The sequence below is a fragment of the Schistosoma mansoni genome, chromosome W (genome assembly GCF_000237925.1).
Source record: "Schistosoma mansoni strain Puerto Rico chromosome W, complete genome".
NCBI classification, from domain to species: domain Eukaryota; kingdom Metazoa; phylum Platyhelminthes; class Trematoda; order Strigeidida; family Schistosomatidae; genus Schistosoma; species Schistosoma mansoni.
In genome coordinates, this window is record NC_031502.1 from 52,693,157 (window position 1) to 52,713,262 (window position 20,106).

Sequence of the window (20,106 nt, forward strand, 5' to 3'; positions counted from 1 at the left end):
CTTCCTTATCTTGGGAGTCTGATCAGCCCTAATGGGTTGGTGTCTGACGAAATCTCTGCACGGATTCAAAAAGCTCGTTTGGCTTTTGCCAACTTACGTCACCTATGGCGTAGACGAGATATCCGTCTATCAATTAAGGGACGAGTATACTGCGCATCAGTTCGTTCTGTTCTACTTTACGGCTGTGAAACATGGCCATTAAGAGTAGAAGATACTCGTAGGTTACTAGTATTTGACCACAGATGCCTTAGAAATATCGCTCGCATCTGCTGGGATAACCGGGTAAGTAATAGTGAGGTTAGACGCAGGGTATTAGGGAACGATGGTAAATCAGTTGATGAGGTTGTGAATCTTCATCGACTGAAATGGTTGGGCCATGTGTTACGTATGCCTGAACACCGATTACCACGACGCGCTATGATGACTAGTATTGGGGACGGTTGGAAGAGAGTTAGGGGCGGCCAAACCCAAACATGGCATCAGTGCTTGAAGTCACTAACTTCTAGTCTGAGCCATGTTGGCAGATGCAGACTACTTGGTTGGGGTCCGCGTGACTATCGTAACCAATGGTTGGAGACTCTGTGTGACATGGCTCAGAATCGATCACAATGGCGTAGGTGTATACACTCTTTATCTTCCCTTAAACCTTGAGACTAAAATTGCTTCATATCTCTCTTCCTTCCTATACTATATCCTTATATACAACCTATAATTTATATACTACTACCAACACTAAATTAACTACTATTAATCCGGTGTTGATCTTGTTGTGCTAACGAGGTATGGCAACTTGGACCGATGCATAAATGTGCCTGGTCCTACGTTGTAGCTGACTGACTGACTGACTGATAAGGTTATATCACCTTGCAACTGAGTTGATGAAGTTGTATTACATATGTTGCAGCACCGCCTAATAGAATCTCACTAAAAGTAATTTCCAAATGGATAAGATTCCTTACATGGGTATGGCGAATTACTAACTAACTAGATTGAAAAACAGGCAATGATTCCTATACTCTACGAAATATGAATAAAAAATAAACAGATTTACCAATGCTTTGATTTTCATTGTTTTTGAGCATCATATAAAATTATTTGTTTGTCCTTTTTTGACTACCCATGTCGTTTTGCTATTTATTTCCATATATCTTTTTTCAGTTTCATCATTCAGTGTTATCCCTTTTTGAACGGAACTTTTATATAGCAACTCAGCTGAGGCTTCAACGGACTTTGGTTACATACTTATTATGTTGTATGATTAATACTAAGTATTCTTCATTGTGCCCCCAAATGCCCTGGTACGGCCGAGAGTGGGGAGAGTCTACTCTCCCTCTCGAAATGCTCTCACATGGCCAGCGAATATATAGCCTCTGCCAGGGAAGTCCTACTCACTGCCTTCTCGTGGCGGGGGTGTTGTTTACGAAAGTGAGAGGACGAAAAGCGAATGTCCGGCGCTTTAACCGGGTTAGTGGACACGGAGGGTCCACCTAGGGGAGTTGGAAAACCCTCATTCCAAACCAATGGTGCACATGGGCTCCAGTATCCTGATGGAACGAATGGCGGACGAACCTGTCATTGGTCAACGGCTACCATGGGACTGCATCTCCTCACGATGCTCCACTGCCTTGTGGATAAGACCTTTTGGTCAAAGGCTCGGGGTGTGGCCCCCTAAGAAAACCACCTGCTTCGGTTTGGGCACCCGGGCAGTATCACAGCCCACACACACAAATAGTGTGGCGCATATGTACCTGGTGTCCTTTTGTACCAATATATATGTGTTTAAATAAATAAATAAATAAATAATTCTTCATTGTAATGAGCTTAGAACTAACGTTGTATCGTAAATTATTAGGATAAACATTAGCCATCTGGAAGCTGTTATCTTTTAGGATAACGGATTCCAGATGTTTCCTTCAGTTTTGAAAATGATACATTTACCAAATATTAACTTAATAATGATATGAATATACTCATCGATGTCGATCTTCCTGTCCCTAAATTTGTGTAAACTTTTCTTGACTTTTCTTTCCATTTTTAGGTACCTTCATCTATTACCTCCTATACACCGATACAACAAACCTCATTGAAAACATCAATAGATCAAAAATTAGCTACATTTTATTCCCGTTCACGGTTACATCATCTTTCTTCATGGGCTAAAGATTTACATAGTTTAGTCGAAGAGATGCGTAAGAATCCTGAACACAATTGTGATTTAGGCATGGAATGGTATAGTCAAATTTCAAGTGATTTATCTCTATCAACAAATAACAAAAAAATAATTGAATTACATGCACGATATGTTAATTGTAACAATCCTAATTCTTACCCATTATCTAAACCACAAAAACCTCAAATTATATTTCATATTGATATGGATTGTTTCTTCGTATCTGTCAGTCTTCGAAATAGACCAGAACTTGAAGGTAATTATTTTATCATAGAATTATCTATAAGCACTGGACGGCGCGAGACTGGTAGGTCCTGGGTTCGGGTCTCGCGTGTGCGAGATCGTGGATGCGCACTGCTGAGGAGTCCCATAATAAAACGAAACGGCCGCCCAGGGCTCCCAGGTTTTCCATGGTGGTCTAGCTTCAATTGACTCATGATCTCAACTCTATACTCTAAATTATGTTTGAATTTATAGATATATTTTTAAACAAAATTGTAGTATTAGTCTAATAAACAAAATAATCATAGCATACATTTTTGATGGATTAGATGGATTTAACTCATGGTACTTTAATATTTATAGCTACACAAATTTATCTCTTACTCTATGAGTAATATCTATCTATCAAGAACATTTACAATTTCTCAATCTGCGAGTTTACAGGGTTGGTAATACTTTTTCGTTTACTACTCTTAGATCTTCAAGTAATGAATGTGGTATTAGATAATGAAAATCTGTTCATTGAATCAATACTTAAGATTTATAAACATTACTGAATATTTCCATTCTTATTTATAGTAGTTGATTTCAATAGTGATTTGAACTGGAACCAAATATACATTATTAGTTCCAGAATCAATAATCGTTCTTCACATAGATTTCATGATTCTTCACATCTGAGGTTGGAGAATATTACAAAACATATTGAACTACTCACTGTGACCAGTTTTATTCAAATGAACTGAAGAATAATAAAAAATTTGTAGCTCAGTTTTATACTTATAGTTGTGTTGGGATTTCTTGGTTTGACTGTTTTGATTAGGAATTTTTCACTGTCATTTCGAACTACATCATAAAGAAGTGAGCCTTTTAGATACTCATTGCAGGTCAATCTAAATGTCATGCTTTTGGAAATTTATTGATATTCTTAGAGTTGCATTTATATAGAATATTTAAATGTTTCAGTAAATTTATGCAAACATTACCTTCAGATTAACCTAAAACCAATAAAAATTAACACAAATCTAAGTTGTTAATTCATGTGAATGTGATCAATAAATCACACGATCAGAAGTCAACTTAACAAAACAGTAAACTTGAATCCAAATGCAAATCCTGAGAAAACCACTTATCATAAACAAAGCCTGTTATTATCCCGTGGAGATTTATGAATGGTAACCTTGAGAACTATTTATGGACCAATATGATATGTATATTTCCTATTGTATAATTGTTAAGTAACTAAACTACTCATATTCGTGTCCATCATATTATAAGCTTTATTTTGACCTATAGACTATTATTATAGGATTTGCCATTCTTGAGTTATCCCTAGTCTACTAATTACTGTTCCCCTTATTCACAGCCACATTTGGTTAAATCTTGTACAAATGTTGTTTTCTATTTTATGGTACGCTGTGGTCAGTTTGTTTGGTATATAAACCCAATATGTTTGAGAATAATAATTCATATTGCAGAGGCTGTTATTATTGTTCTGGACTTAACTGGCTGGGCTAGGCAGAAAGCAGGACTGATAAGTACTCAAGACTGCTCATACGGCTTTTGTGTATTATTGCTCTGATCGATAATTCACTCCTCTGTGATTGGCGGGAATCAGCACATTCATATATTAAATAGGACACAGACGCACTCGGACTTATTCAGTATTTGCGAAGTGGTTTTAAAAACCCCACTTTTATTCTGCAATGTTGTCCATAATGACAATAAGAGGTTTATGGAAATTAACACCATGATAAGATAGGAATTCCTTTTTCGTGTGCGATCCAAGTAAAAGAAATTGTTCCAATATTCTCCTTTTCTACAGCGTTAAAAACGAAGCCTTGTTAAGTTGATCTAATATATAAGAAGTTCAATAGTACACGTATTTCATTAACATGAATGTTTTCTTGATTATTGAGTCAGCAACGGGTACTAGAAAACTACCTTCATTTTACCTATTTCTATTAAAAACTTACATTCTTCCTAATTATATCTGTTTTACGGTGGGGATAATCTTAACATCTCATGCATCATTTCTGTACTTAGCGAAATCCATTGGGAACTAAAGAACTATCGTAAGAACAACTGAAAGATTTGAGTAGCATTGCAGATCCTTAAATTTACATATCAATATGATGATCTAAGTTATTCAATCAATTTCAACTAAAAAAATAGGAAATTTGTAGTAAAATAAGAGAATGATTACCTGGAAAGATTTACCGATCACCAACGAAACTTTGACATGATTGTACAAGTTCCATCAGTCTGCACTGATCGTAGTTTGTACTTTCTAATTAATGTTTGAAAAGCGTAAATTGTGTAAGTTGAAATCACTATGTGCATATATATATATATATATATATATATATATCGCTCTAAAAGAATCTCACCATGTTTTGTTATAAACGGTACTAGTATATGATGTAATTGAATCAATCTGATCTTCGAATTAATATATTTTACTGAAACTTGGGAAATGTGGAAAATTATATTCATCGTGACTTTCCAACTATTTTTTCGATTGATATACTTCTCGTATTTTTTTAATATTAGACAAGCCAATTGCTATTACACATGCGAAAAGCTCACGTGGTTCAGTTAACGACATTAGAAGTAGTAATAAGTAAGTAGTGTTCTGAATCCTAATTAATTTCCTAGTTAATTTCGTCATATAATTTGTTCTCTTCACCTATTTTCCACTGACTGATAGGAAGTCAGTCAGTTACGATATATATATATATATATATATATATATATATATATATAAAGATTGTATATAAGGACATAATACAGGAAGAAAGAATTAGTTCGTAGGAAGAGAGGTGTAATTTAAATCTCACGGTTTAAGGGAAGATAAAGAGTGTACACACCCACCCCATTGTGACCGATTCTCAGCCATGTCATCAAGAGTCTCCAGCCATTGGTTACGATAATCACGCAGACCTCAATACTGATTGGAAGCTTCAGTAGTGCAAGGGGTGTGATACCATTCCGGCACCCTGTCGAGACTAATGGTCCTCAGGTGAGGTCACCACCTAAATCTCAAATGAAACCCTGTGCCACAAGCAGTTAAAGTACTGATAGAAATCAAGTCCCCGCTGTATTCGGTACAAATATACATACTCTCTCATCCAAATAATATTTGCATCAGTTGTGAGACTGTTACTTTCATTGTGTTAAGTGATTCTGATGTAGCGTGGAAAACATTTCTCATGAAGGCTTCACAGCGTTTAGTTATATGAAACATATTAAAAGGGACAGTAAACTAAACACATCGCCTATCCATTTCATGGCTCCGTTTCCGCTGGCTCTTTAACTATTTTTAGCTCATTATATAACTTATGCTATGAAAGTTTAAAACCTAGTATTTATACGTAGTCGCATTGATGATATTCATAGCACAGTGTTATTGTCAAAAATATATCATAACCAAATTTATGCATTGTTTGACTACCATTATAGACACGCGGAATCTATGTCTGAAGTTGCTTCCTGTTCATATACTGCTCGTCACGTAAGTGCAATTAAAGTTTAAATACTTCTTTGTATTATTTAGAATACTCTAAATTAGCACCTTCAGTGTAAGTTAGACAAACGTTCTCTGGTTGGAAATAAACTTAACAAAATTTTACGAAACATAAAAACAACTTACATATAAATCTGAAATCATTAATTAATTTTCGACATTGTAAAAAATCTATGATTTGAATGTTCATATAATTCAATAGAAGTAAACAGCTGTGAAAGCTAAGACGACCTTCTGGCTTCCTAACTCCCATTTGCCTCGACAGTATCTATTGATAGACCCCTACTTTTAATTTGAATATAGAGTAGCACATGACAGATACGATCCATCTTCTTTAATATAAATGGGCTCCTAGCTTTTACTAGCCCTCCTCTCTCATACACACGAACAAATGCAGATGAAGACCACAAATGTAGCAGCAGCCTCCGCATCGATAGGCCTCCACATTCACAAAGGAAAAAGCAAGATTCTCAAATGCAACACGGAGAACACCAACCCAATCACACTTGATGGCGAAACTCTGGAAGAGGGGGAAACATTCAAGTACCTGGGGAGCATCGTTGATAAACAAGGAGGATCGGATGCAGATGTAAAGGCGAGGATTGGCAAAGCAAGGGCAGCATTTCTACAATTGAAGAATATATGGAACTCAAAACAACTCTCAACCAATTTCAAGGTCAGAATCTTTAATACGAACGTAAAGACAGTCAGTTCTACTGTACGGAGCTGAAACGTGGAGAACTACTACAACCATCATCAGGAAGGTACAAGTATTTATCAACAGTTGTCTACGCAAAATACTCAACATCCGATGGCCGGATACTATCAGCAACAGCGTTTTATGGGAGAGGACAAACCAGCTTCCGGCTGAAGAGGAAATTAGGAAAAGACATTGGAAGTGGATCAGACATACATTAAGGAATTCACCAATGTGCATTACAAGGCAATCCCTAACTTGGAATCCGGAAGGGAAGCGGAAAAGAGGAAGGCCAAAGAACACACTACGCCGGGAAATAGAAGCAGATATGAAAAGGATGAATGTTAATCTGAAGGGAAATACGGAATACAATAGACTTCTCAGAATCAATTAGAGGATTTGGACTTCACAGATGACCTAGCCCTCCTCTCTCATACACACGAACAAATGCAGATGAAGACCACAAATGTAGCAGCAGCCTCCGCATCGATAGGCCTCCACATTCACAAAGGAAAAAGCAAGATTCTCAAATGCAACACGGAGAACACCAACCCAATCACACTTGATGGCGAAACTCTGGAAGAGGGGGAAACATTCAAGTACCTGGGGAGCATCGTTGATAAACAAGGAGGATCGGATGCAGATGTAAAGGCGAGGATTGGCAAAGCAAGGGCAGCATTTCTACAATTGAAGAACATATGGAACTCAAAACAACTCTCAACTAATTTCAAAGTGAGAATCTTCAATACGGACCTCGAGACAGTCAGTCCTACTGTACCGAGCTGAAATGTGGAGAACTACTACAACCATCATCAGGAAGGTACAAGTATTTATCAACAGTTGTCTACGCAAAATACTCAACATCCGATGGCCGGATACTATCAGCAACAGCGTTTTATGGGAGAGGACAAACCAGCTTCCGGCTGAAGAGGAAATTAGGAAAAGACGTTGGAAGTGGATCGGACATACATTAAGGAATTCACCAATGTGCATTACAAGGCAATCCCTAACTTGGAATCCGGAAGGGAAGCGGAAAAGAGGAAGGCCAAAGAACACACTACGCCGGGAAATAGAAGCCGATATGAAAAGGATGAATGTTAACTGGAAAGAACTGGAAAGGAAGGCTCAGGACAGAGTTGGATGGAGAATGCTGGTGAGCGGCCTATGCTCCTCGACGAGGGGTAACAGGCGTAAGTAAGTCCTAGCTTTTAATGATTACCCATTATTGAACAAGTAATTTCTTGATATGTTTGTCACTGTACATGTAACCGGTTCTAGAAAGGATACATTCCATAACGTGATTTGAATAAAACCTCAAGGTACTGATTGAATAATCAGACCATATTGGTTTGGATCTCTTCCTTTATCTCTGAAACTAATTGTATTTATATTATCCTTGATAGAATCACTTACAATCAACATTCTAGAAATCCTGACAAACATTTCATGAGGATAGAGGAAAAGTTTATGAATTACCGTTCTATAAAAAGACTAAGCTGAACTGAGTTTGAAGAAGCAACTTCCAGATAACCAAGTCTCCCAATGCGTTACACGGTTTTCTTAGAATATATTTTCTGGCGTTCTTGATACCCAACTTATTATATATTCTCATACATTATAGGCTGGAGTAAAAAACGGAATGCTTCTAGGAAGAGCCAAACAACTATGCCCAGACTTAATTGTTTTACCTTATGACTTCGAGGCTTACAAAGCAGTATCAGAGCTACTATATAGTACAATTTCTCGGTAAGTCAGTTGCTTTTGAACTTATTAATGGAAAATAGGCTTGTAACACTAACTTACATTTTCATCTTAAGAATGGCTTTTGGCAATCCTCCAAACCATACAAGTAACAAGTCCTCAGTTGTAGATATACAATCAGTAAGAAACCAAATGGTAGAGTTCAACCGTACCCGCCAGAATTATTAGATGATTCCCACTTCATATCACTGATCGACTGAAGTTTTCTATATCAATTATTTGATTTCAAATACTCGCCATGCGGCCTGAGATTAGGTCCTGAGGCTGACGGCCTCAAAAATGAGTTATAATCAAGTCATAGGGAGCATCTATCCCTTAGTCTATTGTCTAACGTCAATCAATGACAAAAACCATTTCATAACCATAGCTAGTTTTTCACCTGCTTTTCTTTTTAGTGAAATATATCTGAAAGGTCTTACATATGTCTCGACAGTTTCCTTTCGTTTCTTTACAAAAAAAATGCCTGGACCTTGGTTTGACTGTTATTCTGAGGTTTTCGTCTAAAATTTATATTAGCCTATTTCATTCCGTACATTATAGCTTCACTCGAGACATCCAAGCGGTAAGCTGTGATGAACTGTATGCTGACTGTACAGAACTACTAATTTACTCAAATGAAAACGAGATCAAACCGAAACTTCATGATAGTAATTGGGAGGCAACCTATCAAATCATTAATCCGTTAATTTTGGGTGGTTATATACGAGAATTAGTAAGAGACATCACTGGTGGCTGTACAGCGTCTATTGGGTTTGGTACAAGTAAATTATTGGCACGTTTAGCCACAAAGAAGGCTAAGCCCAACGGCCAGTATTGGCTTCTTGGCCGTTCCGGAGGCGCATGTCCGAAACTAGATAGGCAAACAAAAAATGAAAGCTGGAGGTGGTATTCTTCAGATGAAAATATAGAACAGCTAGAAACCCACTCGGAATGTGAACTAACTGGAGATGAGTACCAGTGGTTGTGCAACCTACCCCTTACTGAAATCCCAAGTAAGATTTTTTATGATATATAGATAATATGCTCATTGGATTAACGTGCTACAGCCATATTTTCCCCGCAAAATATATTTTTACATTTTAGATATCGGTAGATCCCTGGCAGGTAAAATATTTCAAGCATTCGATGCCAAAACATGCGGCCAACTGATGTCCAAAGTCTCTCACAATCAAATCACAAGTTTACTGGGCAAGAAAACTGGTAATCGGGTTTACATGGCATGTCGCGGAAAGGTTGGTCAGTTTTTCATGATCATAATGCTCCAGTAACTCTGTCCATTAGTTATAAACAAATACACAACATAAGTTGAGCCACAGCCGTGAAATATAAGTATTCCCATATAACTCCAGCATGTCCCACGCATTCAACACTAAGTTCTTTGTTTAGCTTCAAGGGACAGTAACCCGTTTTGGTTTTTGATCGGTCGCCTAACACTTTTAAGACTTTTGAGGACGATGAGATTTACTGTACCGTTTTCTTTAAGAGCGCTGTCAACATAAGGACGGCATAGAGCCTGCTTAAATCAGCCTATTACTCAACTAGTGAAACATTGAAGCAAACGATATGCTAGCCGAGTCACCAAAATAAAACCCTATATGTTTAAATGATTAGCGAGTGGAATTCCCAAAGGTTTCTATTGGCGGTACCTACTTCCATACTACATTAATGGCAATACTTCCATTATTTAGACCTAGTTCTTTTGTCTTGTAAACATCTCTTACTATTTTAGGATTTGGATAGTTTGCAATTCGAGAAGGAATATAAATCTGTATCAGCATCAATGAACTACGGAATTCGACTAAGCTCAGTAAGTTCCCTGAATATGAATTTCCATTAACGTACTAATTTTATTCGTAAAAATAATAAAATCAAAAGACCAGTTTCATCAAAACCAGATGATTTATTAGATCAATGCACTTCAAAATGTGAATGGACACTAACTTGTTAAGACATTCATATGTGAGAAATAGAAGTCAAATAGATAACTAAGACAAAATCTTCAAAAGGAGAATTTGTTGCTCGATAAAAAACATAACTTCTCACGTTAACAGGAGAATACTGATGAAAAACAGATGTATATTTATTAAAGACAGTAGATGAATGACAACCGTAGCGATCATTCATGAGGTTGATTATTTATAGGATCACTGGCAATAATTGAGTATCGATGTTCAACGAAATACAATATATATCGAATAGATACCTTACATAGTTTGCTGGTGATAAGCTACAAGTGAGATTTTGTTTCAACTCTACGACTGTTTAGATAAGAATAAGGAGCAGTTAATGAGAGGCTGTTATCTGCAAGATCCTTTTCCAGTTGACGAGGAAATCCAAAATTGTTTTGCAGTTTAGAAAAACGCTATTGCTCTACAACTTACCAACGTGTTGATATTACGAGAACTCTGAAATTTTAACTACAGCAGATAAGTCATCAACCGTAACTAGTCTCTTTCTATGCTCTTGGATGGAATTGTGGTTACAAATTCACATGTGCGCACCAAAAGAGATCAAAGATTTTGTATTTTCTTACTTTTTTAGATCCGAAGAACGTTTGTAATAGTTTTCATGATGGATTAGCTTAAAAAGAAGGGACCAAATAAGCAATAATCATGTGTCTAAAAATGACCAACTTCTGCTTCAGGTAGAGGCTGCCACTGATGGGATTTAACTATGCCCAGAGGAAGACATGTATTAGCGATGAAATTGGATCACTATCGCGCTCTATCATAAACTGACTGAAGTTGGATATATGGACCATTAAATTTTTAATTAGTGGTCTGATAATAACGTACACACTGCGAGACCTGAGTGTTATTGGTTTGATCCTTGATGCAACAATTTCTTGTTTATTTAACCCATTGACCTTAATCAATAGATCCTTGTAAACGTTATAAATGTTTTGTGTTGCTAGCGGTTAAACAAAAACCCACCATCTAAATAGAATCATATTATCCTGTAACAGCTTTTCTCGTTTCATTGCACAGATCAGTAGTGTTGACGTCCAATCCTCATTCAACCATCTAAAAACGTAGGACCAGAAAATATATGCATCGGTCCAAGTTGCCACACCTCATTAGCACAATAAGATCAATACTAAATTCTTAGTAGTTATCTTAATGGTACAAATATATAAAAGAAAGATTGTATATAAGGATATAATACAGGAAGAAATAATTTTAATCTCATAGTTTAAGGGAAGACAAAGAGTGTATCCATTGTGACCGATTCTCAGCCATGTCACCCAGAGTCTTCAACCATTGGTTACGATAGTCGCACGGACCCCAACCAAGTATTCTGCATCTACCAACATGGCTCAGACTCGAAGTTAGTGACTTCAAGTACTGATGCCATTTTTCGGTTTGGCCGCCCCTCACTCTATTCCAACCATCCCCAATACTAGTCAGAATAGCGCGTCGTGGTAATCGGTGTCTAGGCATACGTAACACGTGGCCCAACCATTTCAGTCGATGAAGATTCACAACCTCATCAACCGATTTACCATCATTCCCTAACACCCTGTATCTAGCCTCACTATTACTCACGCGGTGATCCTAGCAGGCGCGAGCACTATTTCTAAGACATCTATGGTCAAATACTAGTAGCTTACGAGTATCTTCTACTCTTAGTGGTTACGTTTCGCAGCCGTAAAGTAGAACAGAAAGAACTGCCGCAACAGTATATTCGTCCTTTAATTGATAGACAGGCATCTCGCCTGCGCCATAGGTGACGTAAGTTGGCAAAAGCAAAACGAGCTTTTTAAATCCATGTCGAGATTTCTCCATACACCAACTTATTAGGGCTGATCAGACTTCCAAGGTAGGTGAAGTTATCAACACGACCGACTACTTCACTCCCTATCCTTAGTTCAGGTGTTGACACAGGCCAGTCCTGGAGTAACAATTTACATGTACAGGGGGGAAAACGCATTAAAAATATCCTGGCATTGTTACTCAGTTCTAACAGAAGACTGCATTTTGTCAGCGTCTTCACCAAATAGGACTATGTCATCTTTCGTCTAAATGGGAACAGTTCTGGAGAGACGACAACAACTAGACACAACTGTTAAAAAATTATGGCTCAAACCGAATTTTTCACAGACTAAATTTTTTTCGAGACTCTGGGACAACCGATAATTTAGATTGGCTGGCACCATCAAATATTACCCGCATTGGCATCTAGCATTCTGTACCAGCATAAAACAATGGAGTTTGTCTGTCTGCAGTTCACAACCAATTACCCAGATGAGCACAGTTCTTTACTATTTCCATTGATTTTTCGAGGAGAAATATGGACATGAGATTCTCATGATCTACAAACAAGACAAAAGACTTTTAATACAAAACGCAAGACGCCATTCAAAAACCATAGAAACAAAACTTCACAAGAAAGTGTGGCTATAAGTTAATGCAGTTGTGTAATCACTGTATCTAGATTGCTGATTGATGGTATTTTCTGAAATCTGTAACTAGACGAAAAAACAGGTTTGTGTGGCAAACGTAGTAAAAGCTAGTGATGCAATCACATAGTACGTTGTAAAGAGATACAACTTTAATTGTTATCACTGATCAACTCTACGTAGAATTAATGTAACGCCAATATATGCTAAAAAGATCGTATATGGTTCAGAAGGAAGACTAATGAAATAAGCTATGATATTTTAGATTAGTGAACGTAAACAACTCAGTATTTACATCCGAACACCTAAGACAATTTCTGAAACAACTATTTAATTAATTCAGGCTTTTTTTTTACTTGTCTGTGCGTTTCACGCATTCACTAGGTATTATTTGGAGTCAGGTTTCCCTGAACTCCGAGACGTCTGCAGTTAAAACGTACATAACTGGACTGCCAATTTCGGACAGCAACCATACAAAATACGGTTTAATTTTTCGATTTGTTTTGTTATTAGTGGTTGGTATACACCTATGTGAATAGTAGAACCACGAATTAAAATATACATATTGAATTTCGACTTATTGTGGATTATAATGAATTCCTATTTCTGGAATTTACGCCGAAAATGTATCAGTGTACATAATTAACGATCCAAATTTTATTCAAAATATTTATTTGATATGTAAAAGATTTGCTGTTTATAATTGAACTTTTAGCGATCTGAATTAGAAGCCTTAGTACAGTCACTATGCGAAGAATTGAGCTCTAGAATGCGAAATATCAAAATGAGTTCAATGAACGAAGGCTGTGTAGGAAAATCACTAACCATCAAATTATACTTACGACTTCCTAACGCCCCTGTGCAGACTTCAAAATATATGGGTAAGTGGTACGGAGTGTATCTTTATAATGCAATTAATTTCGTATGTACATACACTTTTTCGAATTAAGTTCACTTATGCACGGACGTTACACATCATTAAATTATTTGAATAGGAAAATACTTCGTTTACAACTTCGCGGCATTCCTTAATTCCTCTGTATTCATGATACTGATTAATTATAGAAATACTGACAATGTGACTTGAACTTTCGAAAGTTGTGCGCCCAAAAAATATAAACGCTTGGCAACTGAAAATTGTATAACCTGAACCACTACAGAATAACTACAGTTGTATTCCAGCTTATTCTTGATTCTGTTTGTAAAAGTGGCAAATTCATCAAACATCAGTAAAACTACTGCAATAAGTAAAATACTCACTCACGTTTTTACAATATCATTAAACGACAGCAGTAGGTATGTAAAAATTTACTAATTATCACATAGTACGCTGGAATACACTAAGTATCTAAAGATCTGTCTGGTAAAAGTTTAATGATTAAATCGACATAACGTCATTAACGCCTGGAACTGCTGTCCAGTTTAAAATCTTTAACTTGAAAAACAGGGGCAAACAGGTTATTTTGATAAAAACAGTACTATACTCGATTAATAAAGCATTTTTCTCACTAAATCTTGTTGAAGAAGTTGAATAAGCGTTAAAAAGTATGACTCCCGATACTTTTTAGATGTACGCTATAAGTAATGGTATTTAAAGCGAATTAATCTCATGAAGAACGTTGTGGTACGTTTGGTTTTCTCTAAATATAATTTACTGAAACATCTATTACATGTACCAATATATGTCATTTGACCTCATCGTAAGTCAGTTGTGTTTAACAATGTAACAGTTGATTAAGGATTGTAAATCAGTTTAGGAGTCTTTACTATCAGGATAAGCACTTGAACAAAAGTAGGTTTTAAATAGCGAATATTTTCTTACGATGCTGAGAATAATTCAATTGGAAAAGACACGCTGTGAGATATGAGTGACAGTTGTCAACTAAACCGACGTTTTTTAGTTAATAATGTACAGGTGTACAAATAAGTATATCAGCACCGCTGAAATAATGTTTGGAGCATAACATGTAAAACGCATGTGAATTCTTAGTAAGTAGCTGAGTCGTTGATATGTCACGTGAAGCCAAGCCCCAATTAGGCAACGGGGTAGACAGGCCTACTCATTTACACTAAATTTAAGTGAATATCTTATACGTAAAATTGGACCTACTTTGATGCCACCCGTTGACTGTTTTGTGTTGTGTGTGAAAAAACTATTGTTCTACCCCATACCTGTTTCTCGGTCATTTGATCGGATGATCGAATCAAGTGTAATAACATAGTTTTGAGTTTTGTCCTACTGATCTAATTATTTAATGTCTAGTGCAGGGCAATGGACCGCATATCTTATATCGCCATATTAGCACTTCCATACACAGAACACGCTTTTCTCGATGCACGTTCGCGTAAAAAACAGTATGGAAATGACATTATGTTATCTACAAAATACAAACGAAACAAAACCCCGATTTTGTGTCTTATAAATCAATTAATTCATTGAACATATTTTTTCAATCTCAAGTGATTATATGATAAGCGAGCATAAATCGTTTCTCACTTCCTAATTTAGGTCATGGTTTATGTTCAATAACCAATCACACTATACAAATGACTGAACATACAGCAGACGCTACAGTCCTTTATCGATATGCAGTAAAGACAGTTTATCGATTATGTCCTGAACCAGAAGATTTACGGGGAGTGAGTTTACCATATGTTTTAAGTATACTGAAACTATTATAACATATTATGTAGCTCTCCCTAGGAAACGTTTATTTTTGGATGGATATACAACAGAATTAAATTTAATAAAATATTTTCTGCACTATGAATGCATATAATTGAAAGTAAAACTTGCAAAACTTACCTTTAACATTGTGTTTGTCTAAATTGCGGAGTTTACCTCATAAATCATTATTATCCCAAGCCAAAACAGATTTCACAATCCATGTAATTTTGATACTAACAAAGCAGACCAGAAAAAAGTCGACCATTACAGCATGAAGGAGAAACTTTACCTTAAATTGTTTTCCGAGATTAATTTCAAGACAATCGGTTACCTAACGAAAAAGTCTAAGTATCTATCAGCTAAATCGCTGAATGTACTTAACTTGGATTGTAGAACCATCAAAGCAAATAGAAACCATACAAGCACTTTGATCTGTAGTACTGAAATCAATGACTACCCTTAGATTTCAGTAACATTCATGAATATAGTACCTATGTTTTAGATTGCTTTGGTCATTATGAGATGTTTCCTATCCATAATCTGATGAAAACATGAACGCATCTTTTATCCTAATGCTTACTGAGTGAAGGAAAGGAAATCTTCCCAACTCGTGAAATGATGTCTGTCTGTTTGGTAACCAAACAATTTATTAAATGTTGCAGGCTACTTATTTCAAACTCCGAAGCGAAACACCGAGGAAATTAATCGTTCACATTTATTTCAGCTCATAATTTCACCATTCTGAGATCATGACTTTTAACATGAGTAAGTTGACTTGATAAGCGTATGCTACGGACAAAACGTTAAATGTTGGATTATTCTCGTAACTTGATTTAAATTTTAAGTGAAAATTCTGAATTAATTGATAACGAATCAAATGGAAACACAATTCTTCGAATCTTCCCAGGAAAAACAATTTTAAAAACGACTTGCTATTTAGGAACACTAGACATTACTCCAAAAAACTGTTATAAGGATAATTTATGAATATAGACTCCAATCTCAATGTAATATGCCCGGCAAGAAAAAGGGGGGGAAGTTTCAGATTAAATCAGCGAAGAAATAATTATTAAACATTTGTAAGATACATGTACAAAATCGACAGTTCGGAAAATAATATTGAGTACATAATCCTGTTTGCTGCATTTTTGGGAACGAATCAAAATTTATCTCTAGGGGTTATACGGTAACCAATAAGAACTAGGTTGATGATCTTATAGAACTCATACTGAAGCTCCAAAAACTTTCAAATTAGTTGTACTACTTATCTGTCTATATATAAAGAATTATTAAAATTTTGGAAGACGGAGATTGTGACTAGTGTTTAATTTGACGTGTTAACTTTATTTTAACTTGTTAATTCGATCAACATTTTGTGTGTGACAAGATATTAGGGATTATTAATCAGTATACAAAGCAATAGCAAGTGGTATTTACTCACCAAGATTTTGGGGACGGATCTGCAGATATCCATCTTCACGATTTATGAACAGGACAAGCAGTCCGAATAAAAGATGGGAATGAGTTCCCCAAATTGATGATTCCCTCAGTGAAAACAGACTGAAAAATATCTCAAATTTTAGAATCGAATTCACAAAAGTACAAGATAATAAATAAAATAGGTTTTGCTCTTTACTCAACTTGCTAGTGTAGTTCGTGTTCTCATGAATCAAGATGTCGGCATTTCATGGATCACACATAGAGCTGACAGGATCTATACAGACATAATGGTGGAGAGAAAGAAACAATTCCCTACTACGTAACCAGTGCAAGCCAAAATAAAATCGCCATATCCTTAACAAAGTAGCTGGAAGTATGCTACATCCAATACTTAAATTACGCTTAGAACTATATCAAAGCTAAATTTACTTAAAGGATTGACTGTGGCAAAACAAAAAAGGCAAAGCCATTCTCTAACTGAAAAGTACGAATAAAGCGGAATACTTCGAAGTGATCTGTTTTGACAAGTTGGTAGTTTTCGTACACTTATAATTGAGCCCTCACATTAGGGTGCTGTCAGATCAGATTTTTAAACCCAATAACTTGGAAAGAAATTTATTAACCGAAATCGGTAATCAAGTCATAGAAAAACATGTAAAAGCCAAACATATGTGACCAGACGTCACCTAATAAAGTTGTAAGTTACCTCAGAAATTTTTGAATGAGAAATAGCTTTATTACAAATGTTTGCCATAAAAAAAGGTTTTATGAACTGTAGTTTTGAATATTTCCATTCTCTACACACTTGACTATCATGCCCTAACGAATCACACAAGTTATCACTAGATGTTTGTAATTCATAAAAATCCACTTACATTTACCATGCATGTCAATTAATAGGTAGAGTTTGCATACACAGTAAACAATGTCAATTTATTCTCAATGTTATGATAAATATGGTTTAATATGTTTTCCGTACAGATAGGATTGCAAGTTCATCAACTACAGCAGGGAGGCTCAAGGGTTAATGGTATGAAGATTATGAACCTATGTAGCAACGATCAAACATTCAAAGATAACGACCAGTCACTTCGTTTGCCAAAAACAAACAACTTGGTAAACTCCCAATGTCAGCGAATTAGGTTGGTATTATTGTTTCAAAATCTACTGTTATTACAGTTACATAGAAATATGAGTCATTCTACATTTACCTGAAACCCAGCAAAGTTGATTATATTTTGCTATAGGCGATTTAATTTATACATGTAGAAACGAAACTTGTTTGGCAATAATGTGGTAGTTTATTTTCAAACTAAATTCAAAGATTAAATAATCTACTTGGATGACAAATTTGTTTGTTATGATCGCAGATACAACTAAATGCAAATTATCTAGTTATGAACCAAATTACTTCATAATAATGGTAATAACTATGATTAGAACGCTTTTTGCCAGCACCGTCTTCGAAAATAGTAACGATGTGGAAAACCCCGAAAGACGTCAAGTGATGTTCGAAATTTTAATTAAACTATTAACCAAACGGCACTACGTTATACAGCCTTACGACCCCTTTACCTTATTTACATTTACAAACTTATAAAAAATAAAGGTAACCAGCCTGTGACAAACAGCTGAAATTCACAAATATATGTCCTCTGATCGAATTCGCATTGAGTACCTTGAATATGTGTAAATATCTAGCTTAAATGCTTTAGGACTTAGCTCTTGCCTAATGAAATGATCCTTCAGCTTCCACATCTAAGTAGTACTATTAACATTATACAAAACATTGCATCTCTTTTTATAAAATTAAAACAAGTTAGCTTTATTCATGTCACTGTTTTAATGATCTATCGAGCAGTTTACAGCTGCAGTATTTCCACCAACTGCTTATAAAGTTGGAAAGTGAGATCCAGCAAACATTTATCATATCGAAGATACCTGGTGGTGGTACACGGGATTGTACTAAGAGGAAGTTACAGTTACCAAAATAACTGAACGTGATTATTAGTATATCTATAGATTGTTATTAAACGTACATATTTTCCTTTTACTAATTATTTTTGCCGGATCAGTATAGATATAGTTGAAAGCAAGCAGATAGCCACTGACCTTGGCCTACGCTATCACGAAACACCGAAACGATAAGTTTAGGTCACATGTTTCCTCGTAAAAACCCTGTTGATATATAACTTGCATGTTATTTTTGTTTATCTACAACTTCTAGGGTGACCGACAATGAAGACCAACGTCATCAAGAATTAAACATCACGGATGTAAACAAAGATATTTCAAACGACTGTAATCGATTGGGACATTTAGAGGACAGACATAACACCAACCGAGCACTCGAAATACAGAAAAATGTGACAGTAAGTACCAAAACTTAAAATTGCTGGGAAACTGTCAGGATGAACGCTTATCCATTAAAAGCATCACTTTATTTAACATAGGTTAGCTGTGATAACCAACCAGATAAAACACTTTAAAGGTATGTGTGCCTAATGAGAAAAAATACATAGAAATTAGGGCAGGGGATCGATTAAGAAATACATTTAATGCGTTGCTATTTTTACTATTGATATTTTTTAAAACTGCTTCTGGAAGCTATGATCTAACAACGTATAATAATTTCAATCTTTTCTAGTCATGTAGTTCAAATTATATGCCCATCACAACTCCAGTAAAACAAAGAAACATATCAGTGAATGGCAGAAAGTTGCAGACAAAGCGCGTATATAAGGGAGGGAAATTATCAGTAGTCAAAAGTGCACGTCTTCAAAAGGCGAATTGTAAAACCATTTCAAAACACATAAGTACACCTACTCCTATGAACTCCATAAAACCTGAAATACCACAACTCGGTTGTTTAACACAGGCAATGGAAGACCCGAGTGGCTTGTTCACCAATAAAACATTGACAGAACTTCAACAAATTTTTGGTGATTGGATAACTAGTGAAGCAGGTGGGTACAAATCAGTGTTTAATAAAAAAGTTTGGGGGTAGTTACTTTTGAAAGATACCCAGTTTAGTAATAAATTACTAAGGTAGCAACACATCGTTAGAAATTATTTTTACACAGGTTACATACACTGGGCGCTATCATTAGCTCAGCACCAATAATACCGCTACACCGATCGTGAAATGACGAATCCCTGAATTTACAGTCTATTACTTTACTATCTAAATACAGAAAAAGTAAACTGAAGGTTGAAACAATAA

General features: G+C 35.8%; 1 protein-coding gene across 1 annotated transcript in view; it reads left to right on the plus strand.

Annotated features, from left to right (window-relative positions):
- Smp_143760 (putative terminal deoxycytidyl transferase rev1) overlaps positions 1–20,106 on the plus strand; it is a gene marked incomplete at both ends in the record, with an annotated part of 39,067 nt that overhangs the window by 18,648 nt on the left and 313 nt on the right. The window contains 12 exons of the mRNA XM_018790121.1: positions 2,039–2,426; positions 4,946–5,015; positions 5,855–5,906; positions 8,237–8,361; positions 8,917–9,368; positions 9,460–9,608; positions 10,106–10,183; positions 13,491–13,656; positions 15,285–15,415; positions 17,865–18,025; positions 19,111–19,255; positions 19,762–19,849. Of these exons, the coding sequence (XP_018655495.1) occupies positions 2,039–2,426; positions 4,946–5,015; positions 5,855–5,906; positions 8,237–8,361; positions 8,917–9,368; positions 9,460–9,608; positions 10,106–10,183; positions 13,491–13,656; positions 15,285–15,415; positions 17,865–18,025; positions 19,111–19,255; positions 19,762–19,849 (2,005 nt within the window). The remainder of the gene's footprint in view (positions 1–2,038; positions 2,427–4,945; positions 5,016–5,854; positions 5,907–8,236; positions 8,362–8,916; positions 9,369–9,459; positions 9,609–10,105; positions 10,184–13,490; positions 13,657–15,284; positions 15,416–17,864; positions 18,026–19,110; positions 19,256–19,761; positions 19,850–20,106) is intronic.